At 65.3% G+C, this 22,446-nt stretch overlaps 2 protein-coding genes across 2 annotated transcripts in view; one reads left to right on the forward strand and one right to left on the reverse strand.

The window, feature by feature from the left end:
* LOC139790623 (cohesin subunit SA-3-like) overlaps positions 1-22,446 on the forward strand; it is a gene marked incomplete at both ends in the record, with an annotated part of 41,350 nt that overhangs the window by 12,797 nt on the left and 6,107 nt on the right. The window contains 10 exon segments of the mRNA XM_071732495.1: positions 1,374-1,453; positions 1,549-1,656; positions 3,711-3,807; positions 3,902-3,964; positions 3,966-4,014; positions 4,113-4,216; positions 10,462-10,551; positions 10,678-10,767; positions 17,274-17,474; positions 19,895-19,965. Of these exon segments, the coding sequence (XP_071588596.1) occupies positions 1,374-1,453; positions 1,549-1,656; positions 3,711-3,807; positions 3,902-3,964; positions 3,966-4,014; positions 4,113-4,216; positions 10,462-10,551; positions 10,678-10,767; positions 17,274-17,474; positions 19,895-19,965 (953 nt within the window).
* On the reverse strand, positions 21,097-22,429 carry LOC139790621 (uncharacterized; the record flags this gene model as incomplete). Its single annotated transcript, XM_071732494.1, has 2 exons — positions 22,328-22,429; positions 21,097-21,180 (listed from the first exon to the last, which is right to left on the reverse strand). Coding segments are annotated over exons 1-2 (186 nt in total), but the record flags the coding sequence as incomplete, so codon positions are not given.

Consider the following 22,446-nt stretch of genomic DNA (forward strand, 5'->3'; position numbering starts at 1 on the left):
GGGACATTGGGGTTGGGGTGGGGACGTTGGGCTGGGGACCCTCCTGTGTCCCCACCGGTGCCACCACCGTGTCCCGGGACGAGGAGGAGCTCGGTGTGGCCGTGCCCCCTCGTGTCCCCTGGTGTCCCCTGGTGTCCTGGTGGCTTGTCCCCAACCTCAGCTGTGTCCCCACATGTCCTGGGGTTAGGGTTAGGACCTTGGGGACATTGGGGTGGGGACATTGGGCTGGGGACCCTCCTGTGTCCCCACCAGTGCCACCGCCGCGTCCTGGGACGAGGAAGAGCTCGGTGTGGCCGTGCCCCCTCGTGTCCCCTCGTGTCCCCTGGTGTCCTGGTGGCTTGTCCCCAACCTCAGGTGTGTCCCCTCCCATGTCCTAAGGGTTGGGGACATTGGGGTTGGGGTGGGGACGTTGGGCTGGGGACCCTCCTGTGTCCCCACCGGTGCCACCACCGTGTCCCGGGACGAGGAGGAGCTCGGTGTGGCCGTGCCCCCTCGTGTCCCCTGGTGTCCCCTGGTGCTGGTGGCTTGTCCCCAACCTCAGCTGTGTCCCCACATGTCCTGGGGTTAGGGTTAGGACCTTGGGGACATTGGGCTGGGGACATTGGGCTGGGGACCCTCCTGTGTCCCCACCGGTGCCACCGCTGTGTCCTGGGATGAGGAAAAGCTCGGTGTGGCCGTGCCCCCTCGTGTCCCCTGGTGTCCTGGTGGCTTGTCCCCAACCTCAGCTGTGTCCCCCCCCATGTCCTGGGGCTCAGGGACCTTCCTTAGGGACATTAGGGTTGGGGACACGAGGGTTAGGGACCAACCTTGGGGACCCTCCTGTGTCCCCACCGGTGCCACCACCGTGTCCTGGGGCAAGGAAGAGCTCGGTGTGGCCGTGCCCCCTCGTGTCCCCTGGTGTCCTGGTGGCTTGTCCCCTACCTCAGGTGTGTCCCCTCCCATGTCCTAAGGGTTGGGGACATTGGGGTTGGGGTGGGGACACTGGGGTGGGGACATTGGGCTGGGGACCCTCCTGTGTCCCCACCGGTGCCACCACCATGTCCCGGGACAAGGAAGAGCTCGGTGTGGCCGTGTCCCCTGGTGTCCCCTCGTGTCCCCTGGTGTCCTGGTGGCTTGTCCCCAACCTCAGCTGTGTCCCCACATGTCCTGGGGTTAGGGTTAGGACCTTGGGGACATTGGGCTGGGGACCCTCCTGTGTCCCCACCGGTGCCACCACCGCGTCCCGGGACGAGGAAGAGCTCGGTGTGGCCGTGCCCCCTCGTGTCCCCTCGTGTCCCCTTGTGTCCCCTGGTGTCCTGGTGGCTTGTCCCCTTCCTCAGCCCCCCTTAGACAGCGTCCCACGGGCTGTCACCCACCCGTGTCCCTGTCCCCAGCCCCGCATGGTGGCCATGGTCCTCGACAAGGAGCCCGAGGTGGCCGTGGAGGCGGTGAAGCTGCTGACGCTGATCCTCGAGTGAGTGGGGGGAGTGGGGGGTCACGGGGGGGGCGTGGGGGGACACAGGGGGTGGCTCCGGGCTCCGAGGGGACCCCGTGGGTGCTGTGGTGCAGGAACATGGAGGAGGCCCTGACAGAGGAGGATTGTCACAGCATCTACCCCGTGGTCTTCGTCTCCAACCGCGCTTTGGCCGCCGCCGCCGGGCTCTTCCTCTACCGAAAGTGAGGAGGGGAAGGGGGGGGGGGAGGGGGATGGGGTCCACGGGGGTTTTCCCCCCACTCCACAACCCACTCCACAACCCCCTAACACCCCCCCCCCCCCTCCTCCACCCCCCCATGGCCATCCCGTGGTCACCTCGTAGCAAACCCCACCCCGAAGGAGCTCGGGGTGGCCACGGGGAGAGCACGAGGCTGGCACGAGCTGGGTCAGCTGCTCCCACGGCCCTGTGGTCACCAGTGGGGTCACCTCCCCCTCCTCCTCCTCCTCCTCCTCCCCCTGTGTCCCCCCCGTGGGGGTCACACCCTGGGTGGGCTCACGGGGACCCCCAGGTGGGCTCATGGGGACCCTCGTGTCCCCCCTGTGGGGGTCACACCCTGAGTGAGCTCACGGGGACCCCCTGGGGGTCACACCCTGGGTGGGCTCATGGGGACCCCGTGGGGGTCACCCCCTGGGTGGGCTCAGGGTGTCCCCCGTGTCCCCCCTGTGGGGGTCACACCCTGAGTGGGCTCATGGGGACCTCCTGGGGGTCACCCCCCGGGTGGGCTCACGGGGACCCCCAGGTGGGCTCACGGGGACCCCAATGTCCCCCCCCTTGGGGGTCACACCCTGAGTGGGCTCACAGGGTCCCCCTGGGGGTCACACCCTGGGTGGGCTCACGGGGACCCCCAGGTGGGCTCATGGGGACCCTCGTGTCCCCCCCCGTGGGGGTCACACCCTGGGTGGGCTCATGGGGACCCCAATGTCCCCCCCTGTGGGGGTCACACCCTGGGTGGGTTCACGAGGACCCCCTGGGGGTCACCCCCCGGGTGGGCTCACAGGGACCCCCAGGTGGGCTTATGGGGACCTTCGTGTCCCCCCTGTGGGGGTCACACCCTGAGTGGGCTCACGGGGACCCCCAGGTGGGCTCATGGGGACCCCAATGTCCCCCCCTGTGGGGGTCACCCCCGGGTGGGCTCAGGGTGTCCCCCGTGTCCCCTCCGTGGGGGTCACACCCTGGGTGGGCTCACGGGGACCCCAATGTCCCCCCCACCCTGAGTGGGCTCACGGGGACCCCGTGGGGGTCACCCCCTGGGTGGGCTCAGGGTGTCCCCCGTGTCCCCCCTGTGGGGGTCACACCCTGAGTGGGCTCACGGGGACCCCCTGGGGGTCACACCCTGAGTGGGCTCAGGGTGTCCCCCGTGTCCCCCCCGTGGGGGTCACCCCCTGGGTGGGCTCACGGGGACCCCAATGTCCCCCCCACCCTGGGTGGGCTCACGGGGACCCCCTGGGGGTCACACCCCGGGTGGGCTCAGGGTGTCCCCCATGTCCCCTCCATGGGGGTCACCCCCTGGGTGGGCTCACGGGGACCCCCAGGTGAGCTCATGGGGACCCTTGTGTCCCCCCCCGTGGGGGTCACCCCCTGGGTGGGCTCACGGGGACCCCAATGTCCCCCCCACCCTGGGTGGGCTCACGGGGACCCCCTGGGGGTCACACCCTGGGTGGGCTCATGGGGACCCCCAGGTGAGCTCATGGGGACCCTCGTGTCCCCCCTGTGGGGGTCACACCCTGGGTGGGCTCATGGGGACCCCGATGTCCCCCCCCCTTGGGGGTCACCCCCCTGGGTGGGTTCACGAGGACCCCCTGGGGGTCACACCCCGGGTGGGCTCAGGGTGTCCCCTGTGTCCCCCCTGTGGGGGTCACACCCTGGGTGGGCTCACAGGGACCCCCAGGTGGGCTCATGGGGACCCTCATGTCCCCCCCTTGGGGGTCACACCCTGAGTGGGCTCACGGGGACCCCCTGGGGGTCACCCCCCGGGTGGGCTCACGGGGACCCTTGTGTCCCCCCTGTGGGGGTCACACCCTGGGTGGGCTCATGGGGACCCCAATGTCCCCCCCACCCCGGGTGGGCTCACGGGGACCCCCAGGTGAGCTCATGGGGACCCTTGTGTCCCCCCCCTGGGGGTCACCCCCTGGGTGGGCTCAGGGTGTCCCCTGGGTGGGCTCAGGGTGTCCCCCGTGTCCCCCCCGTGGGGGTCACCCCCCGGGTGGGCTCAGGGTGTCCCCCCCGTGTCCCCAGGCTGCTGAACCCCCGTGGGGGGGACCCGGAGCCCCCCAGCCCTGGGGCCACCAAAAACTTTTTCCGCCTGCTCCTGAATTTTTTCCTGGAGAGCGAGGTGAGAGGGGGGGTGGGGGGGGACAGAAGGCAAACGGGGGGACAGAGGGGGGGTCCCCACCTTCCTCTGAGGGTCCCCGTGTCCCCCCCCCCAGCTCCACGAGCACGCGGTCTACCTGGTGGACAGTCTGTGGGACTGTGCTGGTTCCCAGTTAGAGGGACTGGGACACCATCACCTCCCTGCTGCTGGAAAAATCCCCCCACGAGGGTAGGGAACCCCCTCCCACCCCCAAAAAAAAAAACCAAAAAACCCCGAATTCTCCTTTATTTCCTAAAAAAAAAAACCCCCTCCCCCAAATCTTCCAGCCTTGGCAGACAGGCAGGAGAAGGCACTGGTGGAAATCCTGGCAGCCAGCGTGGCCCAAGCAGCCGTGGGGCAACCACCCGTGGGCCGTGGGCCTGCTAAGAAGGTGCCAGGGAGGGGGGGGGGGACCCCAAAAAAACCCCCCCGACACCTCTGAGCCCCCCCTGGCACCTCTGAGTCCCCCCCTGACACCTCTGAGCCCCCCCCGACACCTGTGAGCCCCCCCCAAGACCTCTGAGCCCCCCCCCTGACACCTCTGAGCCCCCCCCTGACACCTCTGAGCCCCCCCTGACACCTCTGAGCACCCCCCGACACCTCTGAGCCCCCCCGAGACCTCTGAGCCCCCCCCTGACACCTCTGAGCCCCCCCCGAGACCTCTGAGCCCCCCCTGACACCTCTGAGCCCCCCCTGACACCTCTGAGCCCCCCCCTGACACCTCGGAGCCCCCCCCGACACCTCTGAGCCCCCCCTGACACCTCTGAGCCCCCCCTGACACCTCTGAGCCCCCCCCTGATACCTCTGAGCTCCCCCTTGACACCTCTGAGCCTCCCCCTGACACCTCAGAGCCCCCCCCCAACACTTTGGAGCCCCCCTTGACACCTCTGAGCCCCCCCCTGAAACCTCTGAGCCCCCCCTGGATCCTCTGAGCCCCCCCCGACACCTCTGAGCCCCCCCTGACACCTCTGAGCCCCCCCTGACACCTCTGAGCCCCCCCGACACTTCTGAGCCCCCCCTGATACCTCTGAGCCCCCCCGAGACCTCAGAGCCCCCCCTGACACCTCTGAGCCCCCCCTGACATCTCTGAGCCCCCCCTGACACCTCTGAGCCCCCCTGACACCTCTGAGCCCCCCCTGACACCTCTGAGCCCCCCCCTGACACCTCGGAGCCCCCCCTGACACCTCTGAGCCCCCCTGACACCTCTGAGCCCCCCCTGACACCTCTGAGCCCCCCCCTGACACCTCTGAGCCCCCCCAAGACCTCTGAGCCCCCCCTGACACCTCTGAGCCCCCCCCAACACCTCTGAGCCCCCCCCTGACACCTCTGAGCCCCCCCTGACACCTCTGAGCCCCCCCGAGACCTCGGAGTCCCCCCCTGACACCTCTGAGCCCCCCCCGACACCTCGGAGCCCCCCCTGACACCTCTGAGCCCCCCCGAGACCTCGGAGCCCCCCCCTGACACCTCTGAGCCCCCCCCTGACACCTCTGAGCCCCCCCGAGACCTCTGAGCCCCCCCCTGACACCTCTGAGCCCCCCCCTGACACCTCTGAGCCCCCCCCTGACACCTCTGAGCCCCCCCCTGACACCTCTGAGCCCCCCCCTGAAACCTCTGAGCCCCCCCTGACACCTCTGAGCCCCCCCAAGACCTCGGAGCCCCCCCGAGACCTCTGAGCCCCCCCCGACACCTCGGAGCCCCCCCTGACACCTCTGAGCCCCCCCTGACACCTCGGAGCCCCCCCTGACACCTCTGAGCCCCCCCTGACACCTTTGAGCCCCCCCTGACACCTCTGAGCCCCCCCCTGACACCTCTGAGCCCCCCCCTGACACCTCGGAGCCCCCCCTGACACCTCTGAGCCCCCCCCTGACACCTCTGAGCCCCCCCCTGACACCTCTGAGCCCCCCCTGACACCTCTGAGCCCCCCCTGACACCTCGGAGCCCCCCCCTGACACCTCTGAGCCCCCCCCTGACACCTCTGAGCCCCCCCCTGACACCTCTGAGCCCCCCCCTGACACCTCTGAGCCCCCCCTGACACCTCTGAGCCCCCCCCTGACACCTCTGAGCCCCCCCCCGACACCTCTGAGCCCCCCCTGACACCTCTGAGCCCCCCCCCCGACACCTCTGAGCCCCCCCTGACACCTCTGAGCCCCCCCCCGACACCTCTGAGCCCCCCCCCGACACCTCTGAGCCCCCCCTGACACCTCTGAGCCCCCCCCCCTGACACCTCTGAGCCCCCCCCTGACACCTCTGAGCCCCCCCCCCGACACCTCTGAGCCCCCCCTGACACCTCTGAGCCCCCCTGACACCTCTGAGCCCCCCCTGACACCTCTGAGCCCCCCCCGACACTTCTGAGCCCCCCCTGATACCTCTGAGCCCCCCTGACACCTCTGAGCCCCCCCTGACACCTCAGAGCCCCCCCTGACACCTCTGAGCCCCCCTGACACCTCTGAGCACCCCCCCGACACCTCTGAGCCCCCCCTGACACCTCAGAGCCCCCCCCCGACACCTCTGAGCCCCCCCTGACACCTCTGAGCCCCCCCTGACACCTCTGAGCCCCCCCCCCGACACCTTGGAGCCCCCCTGACATCTCTGAGCCCCCCCTGACACCTCTGAGCCCCCCTGACACCTCTGAGCCCCCCCTGACACCTCTGAGCCCCCCCCGACACCTCTGAGCCCCCCCTGACACCTCTGAGCCCCCCCAAGACCTCTGAGCCCCCCTGACACCTCTGAGCCCCCCCCTGACACCTCTGAGCCCCCCTGACACCTCTGAGCCCCCCCTGACACCTCTGAGCCCCCCCCTGACACCTCTGAGCCCCCCCTGACACCTCTGAGCCCCCCCAAGACCTCTGAGCCCCCCTGACACCTCTGAGTCCCCCTGACACCTCTGAGCCCCCCCCTGACACCTCTGAGCCCCCCCCTGACACCTCGGAGCCCCCCCTGGCACCTCTGAGCCCCCCCTGACACCTCTGAGCCCCCCCCAAGACCTCTGAGCCCCCCCTGACACCTCTGAGCCCCCCCCTGACACCTCTGAGCCCCCCCTGACACCTCTGAGCCCCCCTGACACCTCGGAGCCCCCCTGATACCTCTGAGCCCCCCTGACACCTCTGAGCCCCCCCCTGACACCTCTGAGCCCCCCCTGACACCTCAGAGCCCCCCCCTGACACCTCTGAGCCCCCCCTGACACCTCTGAGCCCCCCCGAGACCTCTGAGCCCCCCCCCCGAACACCTCTGAGCCCCCCCTGAAACCTCTGAGCCCCCCCCCAACACCTCTGAGCCCCCCCTGACACCTCTGAGCCCCCCCAAGACCTCTGAGCCCCCCCCCTGACACCTCTGAGCCCCCCCCGACACCTCTGAGCCCCCCCTGACACCTCGGAGCCCCCCCAAGACCTCTGAGCCCCCCCTGACACCTCTGAGCCCCCCCAAGACCTCTGAGCCCCCCCGACACCTCTGAGCCCCCCCAAGACCTCTGAGCCCCCCCTGACACCTCTGAGCCCCCCCGACACCTCGGAGCCCCCCCCTGACACCTCTGAGCCCCCCCAAGACCTCTGAGCCCCCCCTGACACCTCTGAGTCCCCCCTGACACCTCTGAGCCCCCCCCTGACACCTCTGAGCCCCCCCCTGACACCTCGGAGCCCCCCCTGGCACCTCTGAGCCCCCCTGACACCTCTGAGCCCCCCCCAAGACCTCTGAGCCCCCCCCTGACACCTCTGAGCCCCCCCCTGACACCTCTGAGCCCCCCCTGACACCTCTGAGCCCCCCCTGATACCTCTGAGCCCCCCCCTGACACCTCTGAGCCCCCCCCTGACACCTCTGAGCCCCCCTGACACCTCTGAGCCCCCCCCTGACACCTCTGAGCCCCCCCTGACACCTCAGAGCCCCCCCCTGACACCTCTGAGCCCCCCTGACACCTCTGAGCCCCCCCCTGACACCTCTGAGCCCCCCCTGGATCCTCTGAGCCCCCCCTGACACCTCTGAGCCTCCCCCTGACACCTCAGAGCCCCCCCCCAACACTTTGGAGCCCCCCTTGACACCTCTGAGCCCCCCCCTGACACCTCTGAGCCCCCCCTGGATCCTCTGAGCCCCCCCTGACACCTCTGAGCCCCCCCCGACACCTCTGAGCCCCCCCTGACACCTCTGAGCCCCCCCTGACACCTCTGAGCCCCCTCGACACCTCTGAGCCCCCCCCTGACACCTCTGAGCCCCCCCTGACACCTCTGAGCCCCCCCTGACACCTCTGAGCCCCCCCTGAAACCTCTGAGCCCCCCCCTGACACCTCTGAGCCCCCCCCCTGACACCTCTGAGCCCCCCCCTGACACCTCTGAGCCCCCCCTGAAACCTCTGAGCCCCCCCCTGACACCTCGGAGCCCCCCCTGACACCTCGGAGCCCCCCCTGGCACCTCTGAGCCCCCCCTGACACCTCTGAGCCCCCCCCAAGACCTCTGAGCCCCCCCTGACACCTCTGAGCCCCCCCCTGACACCTCTGAGCCCCCCCTGACACCTCGGAGCCCCCCCTGACATCTCTGAGCCCCCCCTGACACCTTTGAGCCCCCCCCTGACACCTCTGAGCCCCCCCGAGACCTCTGAGCCCCCCCCTGACACCTCTGAGCCCCCCCGAGACCTCGGAGCCCCCCCCGACACCTCTGAGCCCCCCCTGACACCTCTGAGCCCCCCCCTGACACCTCTGAGCCCCCCCTGACACCTCTGAGCCCCCCCTGACACCTCTGAGCCCCCCCCTGACACCTCTGAGCCCCCCCTGACACCTCTGAGCCCCCCCCTGACACCTCTGAGCCCCCCCTGACACCTCTGAGCCCCCCCGAGACCTCGGAGCCCCCCCTGACACCTCTGAGCCCCCCCCTGACACCTCTGAGCCCCCCCAAGACCTCTGAGCCCCCCCCCTGACACCTCTGAGCCCCCCCCCTGACACCTCTGAGCCCACCCCCATTTTCAGCCCTCGTCCCATCCCATCCCATTTATCCCATTTATCCCATTTATCCCATCCACCCCACCCCATCCCATCCCATTTATCCCACCCCACCCTATCCCATTTCCCCCTCCACCCCATCCCATTTATCCCATTTATCCCATTTTATCCCATTTATCCCATTTCTCCCATTTATCCCATTTATCCCATCCACCCCACCCCATCCCATCCCATTTATCCCACCCCACCCTATCCCATTTATCCCATCCATCCCATCCCATCCATCCCATCCCATCCCATCCCATCCCATCCATCCCATCTCCTCCATCCCATCCCATCCATCCCATTCCACCCCACCCCATCCCATCCCATTTCTCCCCTCCACCCCATCCCATTTATCCTGTTTATCCACCCCATCCCATCCCATCTATCCCATCCATCCCATCTCCTCCATCCCATCCCACCCCACCCTATCCCATTTATCCCCTCCATCACATCCCATTTATCCCATTTATCCCACCCCATCCCATCCCATTTATCCACCCCACCCTGTCCCATTTCCCCCTCCACCCATCCCATTTATCCCATTTATCCCATTTTATCCCATTTATCCCATTTCTATTATCCCATTTATCCCCTTTTATCCCATTTATCCCACCCCACCCTATCCCATTTCCCCCATCCACCCCATCCCATTTATCCCATTTATCCCATTCCATCCATCCCACCCCACCCCATCCCATTTATCCCATTTATCCCATTCCACCCCATCCCATTTTATCCCATTTATCCCATTTTATCCCATTTATCCCACCCCATCCCATCCCATTTATCCCATTTCTCCCATTTATCCCACCCCATCCATTTTATCCCATTTTATCCCATTTCTCCCATTTCTCCCATTTATCCCATTCTACCCCATCCCATTTATCCCATTTATCCCATTTTATCCCATTTCTCCCATTTCTCCCATTTCTCCCATTCTACCCCATCCCATTTTATCCCATTTATCCCATTTTATCCCATTTTATCCCATTTATCCCACCCCATCCACCCCATCCCATCCTGTTTATCCCATTTATCCCATTTATCCCATTTTTAATCCCATTTATCCCATTCCACCCCATCCCATTTATCCCATTTTATCCCATTTGATCCCATTTATCCCATTCCACCCCATCCCATTTATCCCATTTATCCCATTTATCCATTTTTTATCCCATTTATCCCATTTTATCCCATTTGATCCCATTTATCCCGTTCCACCCCATCCCATTTATCCCACCCCATCCCATTTATCCCATTTATCCCATTTTATCCCATTTTATCCCATTTTATCCCATTTATCCCATTTTATCCCATTTTATCCCATCCACCCCATCCCATCCTATTTATCCCATTTCTCCCATTTCTCCTATTTATCCCATTCCACCCCATCCCATTTATCCCACCCCATCCCATTTATCCCATTTATCCCATTTTATCCCATTTTATCCCATTTTATCCCATTTATCCCATTTTATCCCATTTATCCCATCCACCCCACCCCATCCCATCTCATCCCATTTATCCCATTTTATCCCATTTTTTATCCCATTTCTCCCATTTATCCCACCCCATCCCATCCCATTTATCCCATTTATCCCATTTTATCCCATTTTATCCCATTTATCCCATTTTTTTTCCCATTTCTCCACTTTTCCCCCCATTCCCAGCCCTCCTCCCGCCAGCGAAAGGCTCAGGAGGAGGAAAGGACCCGGCTCAGCCTCTGCCTCATCCCAGCCCTTCCCCAGCTCCTGGCAAAGGTCAGGGGGGGCAGAGCCCTTCCCAATTTTTTTCCCAGGAATTGGGGACCCCCCCTCACCCCCTCCCCCCCCCTGACCCCCTCCCCCCCTTTTTTTATTCCCTTTTTATTCCTTTTTTATTCCCAGTTTTCCGCCGATGCGGAGAAGGCGGCGCCGCTCCTGGAGGTGCTGCAGGGACTGGAGCTTGGGGTCTACTGCACAGGGAGGATGGAGAAGGTGATGCCACCCCCTGGGACACCTGGGGGGACACCTGGGGGGTCACCTGTGTCACCTGGGGGGTCCCCAATGTCACCTGGGGTGTCCCCAGTGTCCCCATGGGATGGATGTTCCTGGTGTTCCCTTGGGATGTTCCCTTGGGATCTCTCAAGAGTCACCTGGGGGGTCCTCAGTGTCACCTTGGGGGTCACCTGTGTCACCTGGGGTGTTCCCTGTGTCCCCTTGGGTGTCCCCTGTGTCCCCTTGGGATGTCCCCAATGTCACCTGGGGTGTCACCTGTGTCACCTGGGGGGTCACCTGGGTCCCCATGGGATGGATGTTCCTGGTGTTCCCTTGGATGTTCCCAGTGTCCCCAGGAGATGCCCCCAGTCTCCCCTTGGGTGTCCCCAATGTCACCTGGGGGGTCACCTGTGTCACCTGGGGGGTCACCTGTGTCACCTGGGGTGTCCCAGTGTCCCCATGGGATGGGTGTTCCTGGTGTTCCCTTGGGATGTTCCCGGTGTCCCCAGGAGATGCCCCCAGTCTCTCCTTGGGTGTCCCCTATGGCCCCTTGGGATGTCCCCAATGTCACCTGGGGGGTCACCTGTGTCACCTGGGGTGTCACCTGGGTCACCTGGGGTGTCCCCAGTGTCCCCATGGGATGGATGTTCCTGGTGTTCCCTTGGGATGTTCCCAGTGTCCCCAGGAGATGCCCCCAATCTCCCCTTGGGTGTCCCCTGTGTCCCCTTGGGATGTCCCCAATGTCACCTGGGACACCTGGGGGGTCACCTGGGTCACCTGGGGTGTCACCTGGGTCATCTGGGGTGTCACCTGGGTCCCCATGGGATGGATGTTCCTGGTGTTCCCTTGGGATGTTCCCAGTGTCCCCATGAGATGCCCCCAGTCTCCCCTTGGGTGTCCCCTATGGCCCCTTGGGATGTCCCCAATGTCACCTGTGTCACCTGGGGGGTCCCCAATGTCACCTGGGGTGTCACCTGGGTCCCCATGGGATGGATGTTCCTGGTGTTCCCTTGGGATGTTCCCAGTGTCCCCAGGAGATGCCCCCAGTCTCCCCTTGGGTGTCCCCAGTGTCACCTGGGGGGTCCTCAGTGTCACCTTGGGGGTCACCTGTGTCACCTGGGGTGTCACCTGGGTCACCTGGGGTGTCACCTGGGTCACCTGGGGTGTCCCCAGGGTCCCCATGGGATGGATGTTCCTGGTGTTCCCTTGGGATGTTCCCAGTGTCCCCAGGAGATGCCCCCAATCTCCCCTTGGGTGTCCGCTGTGTCCCCTTGGGATGTCCCCAATGTCACCTGGGACACCTGGGGGGACACCTGGGGGGTCACCTGTGTCACCTGGGGGGTCCCCAGTGTCCCCATGGGATGGATGTTCCTGGTGTTCCCTTGGGATGTTCCCAGTGTCCCCAGGAGATGCCCCCAGTCTCTCCTTGGGTGTGCCCTGTGGCCCCTTGGGATGTCCCCAATGTCACCTGGGGGGTCACCTGTGTCACCTGGGGTGTCACCTGTGTCACCTGGGGTGTCACCTGGGTCACCTGGGGTGTCCCCAGTGTCCCCATGGGATGGATGTTCCTGGTGTTCCCTTGGGATGTTCCCAGTGTCCCAGGAGATGCCCCCAATCTCCCCTTGGGTGTCCCCTATGGCCCCTTGGGATGTCCCCTGGGTCACCTGGGGGGTCCTCAGTGTCACCTTGGGTGTCACCTGGGGTGTCACCTGGGTCACCTTGGGTGTCACCTGTGTCCCCATGGGATGGATGTTCCTGGTGTTCCCTTGGGATGTTCCCAGTGTCCCCAGGAGATGCCCCCAGTCTTCCCTTGGGTGTCCCCTGTGTCCCCTTGGATGTCCCCAATGTCACCTGGGACACCTGGGGTGTCACCTGGGTCACCTGGGGGGTCCCCAATGTCACCTGGGGTGTCCCCAGTGTCCCCATGGGATGGGTGTTCCTGGTGTTCCCTTGGGATGTTCCCAGTGTCCCCAGGAGATGCCCCCAATCTCCCCTTGGGTGTCCCCTATGGCCCCTTGGGATGTCCCCAATGTCACCTGGGACACCTGGGGTGTCACCTGGGTCACCTGGGGGGTCCCCAATGTCACCTGGGGTGTCCCCAGTGTCCCCATGGGATGGATGTTCCTGGTGTTCCCTTGGGATGTTCCCAGTGTCCCCAGGAGATGCCCCCAGTCTCCCCTTGGGTGTCCCCAGTGTCACCTGGGGGGTCCTCAGTGTCACCTTGGGGGTCACCTGTGTCACCTGGGGTGTCACCTGGGTCACCTGGGGTGTCACCTGTGTCCCCATGGGATGGATGTTCCTGGTGTTCCCTTGGGATGTTCCCAGTGTCCCCAGGAGATGCCCCCAGTCTCTCCTTGGGTGTCCCCTATGGCCCCTTGGGATGTCCCCAATGTCACCTGGGGGGTCACCTGTGTCACCTGGGGGGACACCTGGGTCACCTGGGGGGTCCCCAATGTCACCTGGGGTGTCCCCAGTGTCCCCATGGGATGGGTGTTCCTGGTGTTCCCTTGGGATGTTCCCAGTGTCTCCCTGAGATGTCCCCTTGGGATCTCTCAAGAGTCACCTGGGGGGTCCTCAGTGTCACCTGGGGTGGCCCCTGTGGCCCCTTGGGATGTCCCCAATGTCACCTGTGTCACCTGGGGGGTCCTCGGTGTCACCTGGGGTGTCCCCAGTGTCCCCATGGGATGGATGTTCCTGGTGTTCCCTTGGGATGTTTCCCGGTGTCTCCCTGAGATGCCCCCAGTCTCTCCTTGGGTGTCCCCTGTGTCCCCTTGGGATGTCCCCTGGGTCACCTGGGGGGTCACCTGTGTCACTTGGGGGGTCACCTGGGTCACCTGGGGGGTCCTTGGTGTCACCTGGGGTGTCACCTGGGTCCCCATGGGATGGATGTTCCTGGTGTTCCCTTGGGATGTTCCCAGTGTCCCCAGGAGATGCCCCCAGTCTCCCCTTGGGATGTCCCCTGTGTCCCCTTGGGATGTCCCCAATGTCACCTGGGACACCTGGGGGGACACCTGTGTCACCTGGGGGGTCACCTGTGTCACTTGGGGGGTCCCCAATGTCACCTGGGGTGTCCCCAGTGTCCCCATGGGATGGATGTTCCTGGTGTTCCCTTGGGATGTTCCCGGTGTCTCTCTGAGATGTCCCCTTGGGATCTCTCAAGAGACACCTGGGGGGTCCTCAGTGTCACCTTGGGGGTCACCTGTGTCACCTGGGGGGTCACCTGGGTCACCTGGGGGGTCCTTGGTGTCACCTGGGGTGTCACCTGGGTCCCCATGGGATGGATGTTCCTGGTGTTCCCTTGGGATGTTCCCAGTGTCCCCAGGAGATGCCCCCAGTCTCCCCTTGGGATGTCCCCTGTGTCCCCTTGGGATGTCCCCAATGTCACCTGGGGTGTCCCCAGTGTCCCCATGGGATGGATGTTCCTGGTGTTCCCTTGGGATGTTCCCAGTGTCTCCCTGAGATGTCCCCTTGGGATCTCTCAAGAGACACCTGGGGGGTCCTCAGTGTCACCTGGGGGGTCACCTGGGTCACCTTGGGATGCCCCAATGTCCCCAATGTCACCTGGGGTGTCACCTGGGTCCCCATGGGATGGATGCTCCTGGTGTTCCCTTGGGATGTTCCCAGTGTCCCCAGGAGATGCCCCCAGTCTCTCCTTGGGTGTCCCCTGTATCCCCTTGGGATGTCCCCAATGTCACCTGGGTCACCTGGGGGGTCACCTCTGTCACCTGGGGTGTCACCTGTGTCACCTGGGGTGTCACCTGTGTCACCTGGGGTGTCCCCAGTGTCCCCATGGGATGGATGTTCCTGGTGTTCCCTTGGGATGTTCCCAGTGTCCCCAGGAGATGCCCCCAGTCTCTCCTTGGGTGTCCCCTGTGTCCCCTTGGGATGTCCCCTGGGTCACCTGGGGTGTCACCTGTGTCACCTGGGGTGTCACCTGTGTCACCTGGGGGGTCACCTGGGTCACCTGGGGTGTCCCCAGTGTCCCCATGGGATGGATGTTCCTGGTGTTCCCTTGGGATGTTCCCAGTGTCTCCCTGAGATGTCCCCTTGGGATCTCTCAAGAGTCACCTGGGGGGTCCTTAGTGTCACCTGGGGTGGCCCCTGTGTCCCCTTGGGATGTCCCCAGTGTCACCTGGGACACCTGGGGTGTCACCTGGGGTGTCCCCAGTGTCCCCATGGGATGGATGTTCCTGGTGTTCCCTTGGGATGTCCCCAGTGGCTCCTTGGGATGTCCCCTTGGGATCTCTCAAGAGTCACCTGGGGTGTCCCCAGTGTCCCCTTGGGTGTCCCCAGTGTCCCCTTTGGGTGTCCCCAGTGTCCCCTTGGGGTGTCCCCAGTGTCCCCTTGAGGTGTCCCCAGCATCCCCTTGGGTGTCCCCAGTGTCCCCTTGGGGTGTCCCCAGTGTCCCCTCAGGTGTCCCCAGTGTCCCCATGAGATGTCACCAACGTCCCCTTGGGATGTCCCCTTGGGGTGTCCCCAGTGTCCCCTTTGGGTGTCCCCAGTGTCCCCTCAGGTGTCCCCAGTGTCCCCTTTGGGTGTCCCCAGTGTCCCCTTGGGTGTCCCCAGTGTCCCCTTGAGGTGTCCCCAGCATCCCCTTGGGTGTCCCCTTGGGGTGTCCCCAGTGTCCCCATGAGATGCCACCAATGTCCCCTTGGGATGTCCCCTTGGGTGTCCCCAGTGTCCCCTTGGGTGTCCCCAGTGTCCCCTTGAGGTGTCCCCAGTGTCCCCTTGAGGTGTCCCCAGCGTCCCCTTGGGTGTCCCCAGTGTCACCTTGGGTGTCCCCAGTGTCCCCTCAGGTGTCCCCATTGTCCCCTTTGGGTGTCCCCAGTGTCCCCTTGGGGTGTCCCCAGCGTCCCCTTGGGTGTCCCCAGTGTCCCCTTGGGATGTCCCCAGTGTCCCCTCAGGTGTCCCCAGTGTCCCCATGAGATGTCACCAACGTCCCCTTGGGATGTCCCCTTGGGGTGTCCCCAGTGTCCCCTTGGGTGTCCCCAGTGTCCCCTCAGGTGTCCCCAGTGTCCCCTTGGGTGTCCCCATTGTCCCCTTTGGGTGTCCCCAGTGTCCCCTTGGGTGTCCTCAGTGTCCCCTCAGGTGTCCCCAGTGTCCCCTTGGGGTGTCCCCAGTGTCCCCTCAGGTGTCCCCAGTGTCCCCTTTGGGTGTCCCCAGTGTCCCCTTGAGGTGTCCCCAGTGTCCCCTTGGGGTGTCCCCTGTGTCACCTCAGGTGTCCCCAGTGTCCCTTTGGGGTGTCCCCAGTGTCCCCTTTGGGTGTCCCCAGTGTCCCCTTGGGGTGTCCCCTGTGTCACCTCAGGTGTCCCCAGTGTCCCTTTGGGGTGTCCCCAGTGTCCCCTTGGGTGTCCCCAGTGTCCCCATGAGATGCCACCAATGTCCCCTTGGGATGTCCCCTTGAGGTGTCCCCAGTGTCCCCTCAGGTGTCCCCATTGTCCCCTTTGGGTGTCCCCAGTGTCCCCTCAGGTGTCCCCAGTGTCCCCTTGGGGTGTCCCCAGTGTCCCCAGTGTCCCCTTGGGTGTTCTCGGTGTCCCCTCAGGTGTCCCCAGTGTCCCCTTGGGGTGTCCCCAGTGTCCCCAGTGTCCCTTTGGGTGTCCCCAGTGTCCCCTCAGGTGTCCCCATTGTCCCCTTTGGGTGTCCCCAGTGTCCCCTTGAGGTGTCCCCAGCGTCTCCTTGGGTGTCCCCAGTGTCCCCTTGGGGTGTCCCCAGTGTCCCCTCAGGTGTCCCCATTGTCCCTTTGGGTGTCCCCAGTGTCCCCTTTGGGTGTCCCCAGTGTCCCCTTGGGATGTCCCCAGTGTCACCTCAGGTGTCCCCATTGTCCCCTTGGGTGTCCCCAGTGTCCCCTCAGGTGTCCCCAGTGTCCCCTTTGGGTGTCCCCAGTGTCCCCTTGGGGTGTCCCCAGTGTCCCCTCAGGTGTCCCCAGTGTCCCCAGTGTCCCCTTGGGTGTCCCCAGTGTCCCCTTGGGGTGTCCCCAGTGTCACCTTGGGTGTCCCCAGTGTCCCCTTTGGGTGTCCCCAGTGTCCCCTTGGGGTGTTCCCAGTGTCCCCTCAGGTGTCCCCAGTGTCCCCTTTGGGTGTCCCCAGTGTCCCCTTGGGGTGTCCCCAGTGTCCCCAGTGTCCCCTTGGGTGTTCTCGGTGTCCCCTCAGGTGTCCCTAGTGTCCCCTTGGGGTGTCCCCAGTGTCCCCTCAGGTGTCCCCAGTGTCCCCTCAGGTGTCCCCAGTGTCCCCTTGGGGTGTCCCCAGTGTCCCCAGTGTCCCCTTGGGTGTTCTCGGTGTCCCCTCAGGTGTCCCCAGTGTCCCCTTGGGGTGTCCCCTGTGTCCCCTCAGGTGTCCCCAGTGTCCCCTTGGGTGTCCCCTGTGTCCCCTCAGGTGTCCCCAGCGTCCCCTTTGGGTGTCCCCAGTGTCCCCAGGTGCCATCCCATCTTTCAGGCTGTCCCTTGTCCCTTTGTCCCCGTGTCCTCTCCGTGTCCCCTCCGTGTCCCCAAGGTGTCCCTGTCCCCGCAGCACCTGGAGCTGGTTCTGGAGCAGGTCCAGGAGGTGGTTCTGAAGCACACGGAGCCCCTGGTGCTGGAGGCCGCGTCCCGGGCCCTCCACGCCCTTTGTCACCCGGAGCTGGCCCTGAGTGGCCGTGGGGACCTCGTCCGGAGCCGCCTGGCCGACCACCTGGCTGACAAGTGCCACCAGGATGTCACCAACCTGCTCCAGGTACAGGAGGGACCCGGGTCTGGGGACAAAAGGGACCCCGGGGTGGAGTTGGGGACATCCCGGGGACCCCTGGGGACACTGGTGGCCCAGGAGGTGGCAGAGGTGGCCCAGGAGGTGGCAGGGGACATGGGGAACAGGGTGGCCCCTGGGTGTCCCCTACCTGGATGCCACCAGGATGTCACCAACCTGCTCCAGGTACAGGAGGGACCCGGGTCTGGGGACAAAAGGGAGCCCAGGGTGGAGTTGGGGACATCCCGGGGCTTGGGGACATCTCGGGCACCTGTGGGGCACGTGGGGAGCAGGGTGGCCCCTGGGTGTCCCCTACCTGGATGCCACCAGGATGTCACCAACCTGGTCCAGGTAGAGGAGGGACCCAGGTTTGGGGACAAAAGGGACCCCAGGGTGGAGTTGGGGACATCCCGGGGCTTGGGGACATCCCGGGCACCTGTGGGGACACTGGTGGCCCAGGAGGTGGCAGAGGTGGCCCAGGAGGTGGCAGGGGACATGGGGAACAGGGCGTCCCCTACCTGGATGCCACCAGGATGTCACCAACCTGCTCCAGGTACAGGAGGGACCCGGGTTTGGGGACAAAAGGGACCCCGGGGTGGAGTTGGGGACATCCCGGGGCTTGGGGACATCACGGGCACCCGTGGGGCACGTGGGGAGCAGGGTGGCCCCTGGGTGTCCCCTACCTGGATGCCACCAAGATGTCACCAACCTGCTCCAGGTAGAGGAGGGACCCAGGTTTGGGGACAAAAGGGACCCCAGGGTGGAGTTGGGGACATCCCAGGGCTTGGGGACATCCCGGGCACCCGTAGGGCACGTGGGGAGCAGGGTGGCCCCTGGGTGTCCCCAACTTGTGTGGCATTGTCTCCAACCCCCATGCCACCAGGATGTCACCAACCTGCTCCAGGTAGAGGAGGGACCCGGGTCTGGGGACAAAAGGGACCCCGGGGTGGAGTTGGGGACATCCCGGGGCTTGGGGACATCCCGGGCACCTGTGGGGACACTGGTGGCCCAGGAGGTGGCAGGGGATGTGAGGAACGGGGTGGCCCCTGGGTGTCCCCTACCTGGATGCCACCAGGATGTCACCAACCTGGTCCAGGTAGAGGAGGGACCCAGGTTTGGGGACAAAAGGGACCCCGGGGTGGAGTTGGGGACATCCCGGGCACCTGTGGGGACACTGGTGGCCCAGGAGGTGGCAGAGGTGGCCCAGGAGGTGGCAGGGGATGTGAGGAACGGGGTGGCCCCTGGGTGTCCCCTACCTGGATGCCACCAGGATGTCACCAACCTGCTCCAGGTACAGGAGGGACCCGGGTTTGGGGACAAAAGGGACCCCGGGGTGGAGTTGGGGACATCCCAGGGCTTGGGGACATCCCGGGGACCTGTGGGGACACTGGTGGCCCAGGAGGTGGCAGAGGTGGCCCAGGAGGTGGCAGGGGACATGGGGAACAGGGTGGCCCCTGCCTGGATGCCACCAGGATGTCACCAACCTGCTCCAGGTAGAGGAGGGACCCAGGTTTGGGGACAAAAGGGACCCCGGGGTGGAGTTGGGGACATCCCGGGGACCCCTGGGGACACTGGTGGCCCAGGAGGTGGCAGAGGTGGCCCAGGAGGTGGCAGGGGACATGGGGAACAGGGTGGCCCCTGGGTGTCCCCTACCTGGATGCCACCAGGATGTCACCAACCTGCTCCAGGTACAGGAGGGACCCAGGTTTGGGGACAAAAGGGACCCTGGGGTGGAGTTGGGGACATCCCGGGGCTTGGGGACATCCCGGGGACCTGTGGGGACACTGGTGGCCCAGGAGGTGGCAGGGGACGTGGGCAGCAGGGTGGCCCCTGGGTGTCCCCAACTTGTGTGGCACTGTCCCCAACCCCCATGGGGTGTCCCCAACCCCCATGGCACTGTCCCCAACCTCCATGGCATTGTCCCCAACCCCCGTGGCACTGTCCCCAACCTGTGTGGCATTGTCCCCCACCTCCCTAGAGTTGTCCCCAAGCCCCATGGGGTGTCCCCAACCTCCATGGCATTGTCCCCAACCCCCCTGGCATTGTCCCCAAACCCCCATGGCATTGTCCCCAACCCCCATGGGGTGTCCCCAACCTCCATAGAATTGTCCCCAACCCCCCTGGCATTGTCCCCAACCCCTGTGGCATTGTCCCCAACCCCCATAGAATTGTCCCCAACCCATGTGGCACTGTCCCCAAGCCCTGTGGGGTGTCCCCAACCCCCCTGGCATTGTCCCCAACCTCCATAGAATTGTCCCCAACCCCCCTGGCATTGTCCCCAACCCCCGTGGCACTGTCCCCAACCCCCGTGGCACTGTCCCCAACCCATGTGGCACTGTCCCCAAGCCCTGTGGGGTGTCCCCAGCCCCCCTGGCATTGTCCCCAACCCGTGTGGCCTTGTCCCCCCCCAGTCCCCCCCCCTGGATGAGGAGGACATCTACAGCATGGCCGCCACCCTCAGGAGGATTTCCTTCCTCTTCAAGTGAGTTGGGGACATTGGGGACATTGGGGACACTGGGGACACCCCCACCCCCCCCCTCTGGTGTCCCCAAGGGTCCCCTCCTGGTGGCCTCGTCCCCCGCTGTCCCCTGGCACCCCCCTCCCCTGCCTGGCGCTGCCATCCTGACGCCCGTGTCCCCCCGTGTCCCCCCGTGTCCCCTCTGTGTCCCCGTGTCCCCCCTGATGTCCCCCCGTGTCCCCATGTCCCCTGTGTCCCTGCCCCCCCTGCTGTCCCCTCTGTCCCCTGATGTCCCCTCTCCCTGTGTCCCATCCCCCCTGCTGTCCCCTCTGTCCCCTCTGTCCCCTCTGTCCCCTCTGTCCCCTGCTGTCCCCTCTGTCTCCTCTGTCCCCTCTGTCCCCTGCTGTCCCCTGATGTCCCCTGCTGTCCCCTGCTGTCCCCTCTGTCCCCTGATGTCCCCTGCTGTCCCCTCTGTCCCCTGCTGTCCCCTGCTGTCCCCTGCTGTCCCCTGATGTCCCCTGATGTCCCCTCTGTCCCCTCTGTCCCCTGCTGTCCCCTCTGTCCCCTCCTGTCCCCTCTGTCCCCTGATGTCCCCTCTGTCCCCTGATGTCCCCCCATGTCCCCTGCTGTCCCCTCTGTCCCCTCTGTCCCCTGCTGTCCCCTGCTGTCCCCTCTGTCCCCTCTGTCCCCTGATGTCCCCTCTGTCCCCTGATGTCCCCCCATGTCCCCTGATGTCCCCTGCTGTCCCCTGCTGTCCCCCCATGTCCCCTGCTGTCCCCTCTGTCCCCTCTGTCCCCTCCTGTCCCCTCTGTCGCCTCTGTCCCCTGCTGTCCCCTCTGTCCCCTGCTGTCCCCTGCTGTCCCCTGCTGTCTCCTCTGTCTCCTCTGTCCTCTCTGTCCCCTGATGTCCCCCCATGTCCCCTGATGTCCCCTGATGTCCCCTCTGTCCCCTGCTGTCCCCTGCTGTCCCCTGCTGTCTCCTCTGTCTCCTCTGTCCTCTCTGTCCCCTGATGTCCCCCCATGTCCCCTGATGTCCCCCTCTGTCCCCTCTGTCCCCTGATGTCCCCTGCTGTCCCCTGATGTCCCCTGATGTCCCCTGATGTCCCCTCTTTCCCCTGATGTCCCCTGATGTCCCTGCTGTCCCCTGATGTCCCCTGCTGTCCCCTGCTGTCCCCTGCTGTCCCCTCTTGTCCCCTCTGTCCCCTCTGTCCCCTGCTGTCCCCTGCTGTCCCCTCTGTCCCCTGATGTCCCCTGCTGTCCCCTGCTGTCCCTCTGTCCCCTGCTGTCCCCTCTGTCCCCTGCTGTCCTCTGATGTCCCCTGCTGTCCCCTCTGTCCCCTCTGTCCCCTGCTGTCCCCTGCTGTCCCCCCATGTCCCCTGCTGTCCCCTCTGTCCCCTGATGTCCCCTCTGTCCCCTGCTGTCCCCTGATGTCCCCTGATGTCCCCTCTGTCCCCTGCTGTCCCCTGCTGTCCCCTGCTGTCCCCTGCTGTCCCCTCTGTCCCCTGATGTCCCCTGATGTCCCCTGCTGTCCCCTCTGTCCCCTGCTGTCCCCTGATGTCCCCTCTGTCCCCTACTGTCCCCTGCTGTCCCCTGATGTCCCCTGATGTCCCCTGCTGTCCCCTGCTGTCCCCTGCTGTCCCCTCTGTCCCCTGATGTCCCCTGATGTCCCCTGCTGTCCCCTGCTGTCCCCTGCTGTCCCCCCATGTCCCCTGCTGTCCCCTGCTGTCTCCTCTGTCCCCTCCTGTCCCCTCTGTCTCCTCTGTCCTCTCTGTCCCCTGATGTCCCCCCATGTCCCCTGATGTCCCCCTCTGTCCCCTCTGTCCCCTGATGTCCCCTGCTGTCCCCTGATGTCCCCTGATGTCCCCTGATGTCCCCTCTTTCCCCTGATGTCCCCTGATGTCCCTGCTGTCCCCTGATGTCCCCTGCTGTCCCCTGCTGTCCCCTGCTGTCCCCTCTTGTCCCCTCTGTACCCTCTGTCCCCTGCTGTCCCCTGCTGTCCCCTCTGTCCCCTGATGTCCCCTGCTGTCCCCTGATGTCCCCTCTGTCCCCTGCTGTCCTCTGATGTCCCCTGCTGTCCCCTCTGTCCCCTCTGTCCCCTGCTGTCCCCCCATGTCCCCTGCTGTCCCCTCTGTCCCCTGATGTCCCCTCTGTCCCCTGCTGTCCCCTGATGTCCCCTGATGTCCCCTCTGTCCCCTGCTGTCCCCTGCTGTCCCCTGCTGTCCCCTGCTGTCCCCTCTGTCCCCTGATGTCCCCTGATGTCCCCTGCTGTCCCCTGCTGTCCCCTGCTGTCCCCCCATGTCCCTGCTGTCCCCTCTCTCCCCTGCTGTCCCCTCTGTCCCCTGATGTCCCCTCTGTCCCCTGCTGTCCCCTGCTGTCCCCTGCTGTCCCCTGCTGTCCCCTCTGTCCCCTGCTGTCCCCTGCTGTCCCCTCTGTCCCCTGCTGTCCCCTCTGTCCCCTGATGTCCCCTCTGTCCCATGCTGTCCCCCCATATCCCCTGCTGTCCCCT

This window comes from Heliangelus exortis, unplaced genomic scaffold (assembly GCF_036169615.1).
Source record: "Heliangelus exortis unplaced genomic scaffold, bHelExo1.hap1 Scaffold_101, whole genome shotgun sequence".
NCBI lineage: Eukaryota > Metazoa > Chordata > Aves > Apodiformes > Trochilidae > Heliangelus > Heliangelus exortis.